Raw genomic sequence first — 6,750 nt, forward strand, 5'->3', positions numbered from 1 at the left:
TCAAAAGAATGAGCCGTTTGCTTTCAGTGTAAAATGATAAGAGGGCTCACAAAAATATTTTTTAATGCATATAAAGTGACCCCCAAATATAGTAAAGCTTAAAACCGTACTAAGACTTTTGGGACACGCTGGAAGAGTCCTGGACCAGTGATGGTGCGTGCAGTTCCCTTTCTCTTCTGTAGAGGGCGGTGCAGAGTAGGGGCGTTTGCGTTGAGGTGGGGACCCAGCAGGTATGGGTAAGGCTCATTCTGCCAGGGGCGGGGCGTGCGCGACGTCAGAGGCGGGGCTATTCCCTCGCCACGCCCCCAGTTCGCCCAGAGCGTGTAGCGATTGGCGGGGAGTCATCGCTTAACAGCGCTTGTTGGCGGAGGGAGGAAGAGGGCTGCGTCCGGGGAGGGGAGAGGATTGGGTGACGCCAAGGCGGTGGCGGCGGCGGCCCCGTCGTATCTTCTCGCTGTCCTCTCGCGCAGGTGAATGGCTGCGGGATGGAGAGCGAGGGGAGCGGCGGGAGCGGGGGCTCGGCCGGGCTCCTGCAGCAGATCCTGAGCCTGAAGCTGGTGCCGCGGGTGGGCAACGGAACGCTGTGCCCCAACTCCACCTCCCTCTGCGCCTTTCCAGGTACCGGCCGCGCCTGCGCGAGGACCATCCCCCCCTCCTCACCCGGGACAGGGAGTGGTGCCCTGCCCCCGTGCTGTCACGTGACGGCTGCCGGGAGCCGTCCCCTCCGGCGCGAGGGCCGCCCCCTGACCCGAGACCTGCCGCGGCTGCCGCAGGGCGGAGAGGACAGCTCGGGCCCCTGCGTAGACAGGGGCGGAGCGCCGTCGCTTTCCCGAGTTTCCTGGCCGGGGCGAGTGTCTGGTCGCTGGACCTCGGGCCACGGTTGTGGCCTCTCAGGTCCTATGTAGTAGGGGGCAGACGGGGCGGGGGAGGAGGGCGGGACTGGCTCTCTTTAAAAACATCCCGACCACTTATAATAATAGTAACAGCTCGCGTCTGTGTCGGTCTGAAGCACGTTACAAGTGTCATCTCCTTTGTTCCGTACCAGAACCCTGCGAGGTTAGAGCTTTCTGTTTACACACGGGGAAACTGAGGCAGGCGGAGGTGAAGCGAGTGCCCAGGGTCACACAGCCGGCAAGTGTAAGAGGCAGGGTTTGAAGGGACCGCGATCGTCCCCAGCGAACGCGTATGAAGGGTTCTAGGAAATAGCAGGCCAGAACGGGGCTGCCAGGTGGGCCGCACCGGCCTAGCCTCCCTTAAACCGGGCCCGTTGGGGTAGTTGTGGTCTGTCCCTGTCCAGTCCGGATGGGTGTGCACCACCTGGCATGCAGGTGTTCTGACTAGTTCGTGAAATATCTATGGCAGAATGAATAATCAAGTGGGAATAGATGCCGCCCCTTGTAGTTTGTAATCATGGCTAGAAACATACAAAAACGTTTAGACAGCATATCGCTCCTAAATAAGTTGAGTACAGAAAGTGTAATTTTTTTAAAAAGTCAGAAATTCATATGTGCCCTGCAGCCGTAGCGGAGCTAGACTCAGATTGTCTCTTTTTAAAAAATGTTACCTCTTATGTTTGTGTGGACTGAGAAAAATGGATATGAAGAGGCAGTGCCAGATAATTTTTCAAAGTGATAGATGAAGAGCATTGGTCTGAGGAGTTAAGGGGCTGCCGCTTATGAGCTGTTATCATGGGCGAGTGGTTTCTTAACATCTCTAAGCCTCAGTTTCCTCACCTGTAAAAGAGAGGGTTACACTAGTTGATTTAAGTCCCTTTTGGTTCTAATGTTTTCTGACTTGAATGCTTACTTTTCATACATTCTCATTTGATTCAATTTTTTAAAAAAAAATTATCACATGGCTACTACTGCAAGGCTCTGGAAATACAAAGACAGAGTAAGACATAAATCCTGGTTTCAGGGAGCTCACAGTTTGAGGTGAGGATAAAATGTGTGTCCAGATAGCTGTAATACAAGTTAGAATATAGAATAGAGTCACCAGTGATTCAAGAGATCTGAGGAGTGGGAGAGCTAAAATTCCTAGATGGAGTATCAAGGAAGGCGTCCTGGAGGAGACCTTACCTGAGTTATCTGAGCATTGAAGGAAGGAAAGGATTTTGGTGTTTGATCCTTTTATCAGCCCTGCGTCTTAGGAAGTACAGTTATTATGCCCACTTTTAAGATAAGGCAATCTGATCAGATTGGTTAGTGGTCTAGACACAAAATTCTAAATATTAAGTGGGCACAGCATGACTTGAACACACATAAGCTTCCAAGTCCAGTACTTTTGCTAATCCAACTGTGATATAGTGGAAAGAACGGGAAAGAAAGCAAATCTTTGTAGGGGGCAGAGGGAAGGCAAGGAGATGTGGGTTCAAGACTTGCCTCTGATAACACACTGGCTGAGTGACCATGTACAGTATTTAAAGGGTTCCCCAAACATCTGTATTTACATATAGACATTTCCATACTGGGAGTTCCCCAGATGGAGGAGATCATAGGTACGAACCTGCCAAAGAAGCAGTGACTATCCTGGTCTACTTTTAGTACTGAAAGGTATAATCGTTCTGGGTACAGAAGATTTTCTTCTGTGTGCCTTATAACTTAAAAAGCATTTCTAACAAGTTATTCTATTGGCTTTTGGGTGGTTGTAAATACAGTAAGTATAGTGATAGCCTTTAAATTGATCTTGGTTGAAATTCTAAAACCTACTTCAATTTAGCATATACGAGGTATCCTGAATTCACATAGTTCCCATTTTGGTCCCAATGAAAAAGTTACTTGGGTTTTGTTGTCCACTCAGCATGGAAAGTCATTGCTTTGAATATCATGATGTTTATCACTCAGGAAATTATAAATTGATTTTTTTCCTATTTGCATTTGTATTTGGCTCCTGGTCTTTAGTATAACTCTCTTTACACTTATTCACCTTTTTTTTTCCAGCCAAAGACAAGATTTATTAAAGATCCTCCATATTGGCCAGACTCTTAAGGAATCTGAGCATTTGTGAGCTAATGGCTAGGTTCTTAAGGAATCTGAGCACCTTAATGGAGACAAAATGGACCTTATATACAGAAAGACTATGGGAGGATCTAGGAGTGGCCAGGTAGTCTCTAGGGGGGGGGACTGTGAGTTAATAGAATACCAGGCACCTGGACCATTTGGCCAAGGGAGGATGGAGCTTAGATAGGATTAAGGGTGGGAAGTGGCCCATTTATTTACTTTTTAAGAAAACACATTTGATTCTTTCTTCTTCTCTGGTATGGCCCTTTGAATCCATAAGTGATGAAACCTTACATCACAGAATTTTCACATTTTGTAGTTGGAAGAGCCTTCAATGGCTGTCTAGTCTATCCCATACCTGAAAGAAGTATTCACATTGAACTACTTACTGTTCTTTTAGTCTCTGTTTAAGACCTTCAGTGAGGGGAAACTCATTACCTCCTGGAACAACTCATTAGAACAGCTAGGGTTGTACAGTGGATTGAGTGCCTGGCCTGGAGTCAGGAAAACACGAGTTCAAATCAAATCTCTGATACTTACTAGCTGTGTGATTATGGGCAGGTCACTTAACCATTGCCTACCTCAGTTTGCTCATCTGTAAAGTGGCTGTAATAATAGCAGTCACCTCCCAGGTATTTGAAGGCTGGTCAACAGAGAAGTTAGGGCAGGATAGGTAGATTTGAGAGTCAGCATAAAGATAGTAATTAAATCCATGGGAGCCTGAATCACCAAGTATAGTATAGTGGGAGAAGAGAAGGCCCAGGACAGAACCCTGAGGGACACTTATAGTTAGAGGTCTGATCTGGCAGAGGATCCAGCAAAGGAGAGAGAAGGAGCCGTCGGAAAGGTAGGAGGAGAACCAGGAGACAGAGGTGTCCCCAAAAAAACTAGAGAGAAGAGAACATCCAGGATAAGAGAGAGATCAGCAGTGTCAAAGGCTGCAGAGAAGCCAAGGAGAATGAAGATTGAGAAAAGGCCACTGGATTTGACAACTAAGAGACCATTAATAGCTTTGGAGAGAGCAGTTTTGGTGGAGTGATAAGATTGGAAGCTAGATGGTAAGGGGGGTAAAAAGAGAGTGAGATGAGAGAAAGTGGAGGCAGCTATTGTAAATGTCCCTTTAAGCAATTTAACTACAAAAGTCAGAAGAGAAATAGGATCATAGTTAGCAGGGATAGAAGGATCTAGTGAGGGGTTTTTCAGTATAGGGCAAACACAGGTGTGTTTCTAGGCAGTAGACAGGGAGATAAATTGAAAATAAGTGAAAGAGTGGGGATGACAGAGGGGGCAATCTGTTGGAGGAGACGGGATAGAATGGGATTGCTTGAACTTAGTAAGGGAGTTAGCCTTGGTAAGGAGTAAGGCCACTTCATCATGTGAGACAGGAGTGAAGGAGGAGAGTGGCAGAGGGCACCAGAATGCTGGGAGATGAGGAAGAGGGGAGAAGAGGGAGCTCATGGAGAATGGCCTCCATTTTTTTCTGTAGAAGGTGAGGCAGAAGCAGAGGGGAAGAGGGAGTCTTCATGGGGGGTTTCAGGAGGGGTGAGAAGGCGTGGAAGAATCACTGTGGAGAGTGTGAGAGTGTATCGATGAGGGAGGTATAGCAGCAGCACCTGCTCCATCCCCTCTCCTGAATGAATATTGCTCTCCCCTGCCACTTTCACCACCTTTGGATAGGCCCTCATCACTTGACACCCGGATTATTGCACTAGCCTATTGATTGGTCTCCTAAAGACTCTTCTCCATTCAGCTATCAAGCTGATCTTTGTAAAGCATAGTTCTGACCATGTCTCTCTCTCTCTCTCACACACACACACACACACACACACCCAGTTCATTAAACTCCAGTGGCTCCCCGTCACCTCCAGGATAACTCAAGTACAAAATCCTCTGGTTTTTAAGGCCCTTTGTGGCCCAGCCCCTTCCTACCTTTCTAGTCTTCTTCTACCTTCCTCCCCTCTATGTAACACTTTGATCTAGGGACACGGCCTCCTTGCTGTTCCTCAGATTGACGCTCCATCTCACATTCTGAGCATTTTCACTGGAATTCTCTTCCTCCTCATCTCTATCCCCCAGCTTCCCTTATTATCTTCAAGTCTCTCATTTTGCAAGAAGCCTTTCCCAGTCCTCCTTAATCTTAGTCTCTTCCTCTTGAGTTTGCCCCCAATTTATCCTGTCTATAACTTGTTTGTACATAGTTGTTTGCCTCTTGTCTCTCCCGTGGGATTCTGAGAGTCCCTTGAAAGCAGGGACTGTTTTGTTTATTTGTTGCCTCTCTTTGTATCACTAGTGTTTCTCACAGTACCTGGCATATAGTAGGTGTCTAATAAATGCTAGTTTACTGACAGACTGACCCCTCTCTTAGATATTCTCTCTTTGATGGTGACTAATCTCTTCTGGTTCGTCTCCTGACGCTTTCTCCGGCCTTCTACTTTGTTGGGTATCTGCATGTCCAATCTCCATTCATCTCCTGAGCTCCAGTGCTTTTCCACTGACTTGGCTGCTGGACTTTTCACTTGGATGTCCCAGAGACATCTCATATTTAGCATGCCCCCAAATAGAATTTATTATGTTTCCCATTAAACTGGCACGTCTTCTCTCGGTTTCTGTTGACACACTCCCATCCTTGGAGTTGTCCTAGAATCATCTTCTTCCTTTCATCCAGTCAATTGGCAAGTCTTGTTGATTCTGCCTTCATGACATCTATCCCGTCTGTCTCCCCTTTTCTCACTCCCAGGGTGACCACCTTGGAGGGATTAGACCCCTATCACCTCTTACTTGACGAACTGATAAAGTTTTTTGATTGGTTTCCTTGCTCAAAGTCTCACTTCTTCAACCCATTCTCCATGTGGCTGCCAGAATAAATGCTTAAAGTACAAGCCAGATCATATCACTCTCTTGCTTAAGAATTCTTAGTTACTTCAGCATAAATCAATCAGCATGCCTTTATTAAGTGTCTGCAATGTTCCAAGCACAGATGCTTTGTGCTGGAGAGATAAAGAAAAAATATTAAATATGCTGCCTTCAAGGGACCTTTGTTTTATCAGGGGATATATATTATATATTGTAAAGCATAAATGTCTTCTTTTTATCATGTAAGATCACTTGCCTTACCCTTCTTTTCCAGACTTATTTCACAAATCAAATGAAATGAGATAATATTTGTTTAAAAAATAGTCCTTAGCATGGTACCTGGCACATCGTAGGTATTACATAAATGGTTATTTCCTTCCCTCTCCCCACATTACTTCACCAGGTATACATTGAGTCCTACCCAAATCAGCCTGGTAGCTTTTCCCTGTATATAGAAGTCTATCTCCTATTGAAGAGGGTGGGGGTTTGAGGTGCTCTTCAATGCACAGAGGCACCCCAAGATTGTGGGAAAAAGCCCAAATCACGGAGCGGATCTGTCTGAATGAATTCAACTCAGATCGTCTTCCAGCCAAAGAAAAAGTTTATTAAAGATAAGCATATAGGCCAGACTCCAAAGGAACCCAAACATTAGTGATCTAAATAGGGTTCAAGGTGGTCAGGTGACGCTCACAAGAAAGAGCAGCATGAGGTAGTCTAGAAAGCTCAGTGTCTGAGTGGGGGCTGGGGCTAAGGTGGTCAGGCCACCTTTACGGGTGGGCATGGGGTCTCATCCTCTAGGGGCATGAGAAGTTTCCAGCGTCTGAGTGGGGGCTGGGGTGGATAGGCCATGTGATGCCCTTAGGATGGGTGGGCATGAGGGGTCTCTGCTTCTAAGCTC

General features: G+C 46.6%; 1 protein-coding gene across 3 annotated transcripts in view; it reads left to right on the forward strand.

Annotated features, from left to right (window-relative positions):
* The first annotated feature begins 437 nt into the window (after positions 1 to 437).
* TMEM170A (transmembrane protein 170A) overlaps positions 438 to 6,750 on the forward strand; it is a 17,559-nt gene continuing 11,246 nt past the window's right edge. For 2 of the 3 annotated variants that reach the window (XM_027843255.1, XM_027843256.1), the window contains exon 1: positions 438 to 618. In XM_027843255.1, the coding sequence (XP_027699056.1) occupies positions 486 to 618 (133 nt within the window). In that variant the 5' untranslated portion in view covers positions 438 to 485. Of the gene's footprint in view, positions 619 to 3,774; positions 3,847 to 6,750 lie in introns of those variants that run through there. The other variant, XM_027843257.1, reaches the window with a different exon arrangement.

Source organism: Vombatus ursinus, unplaced genomic scaffold, assembly GCF_900497805.2.
Source record: "Vombatus ursinus unplaced genomic scaffold, bare-nosed wombat genome assembly UNPS02014900.1, whole genome shotgun sequence".
In the NCBI taxonomy this organism is placed as follows: Eukaryota; Metazoa; Chordata; class Mammalia; order Diprotodontia; family Vombatidae; genus Vombatus; species Vombatus ursinus.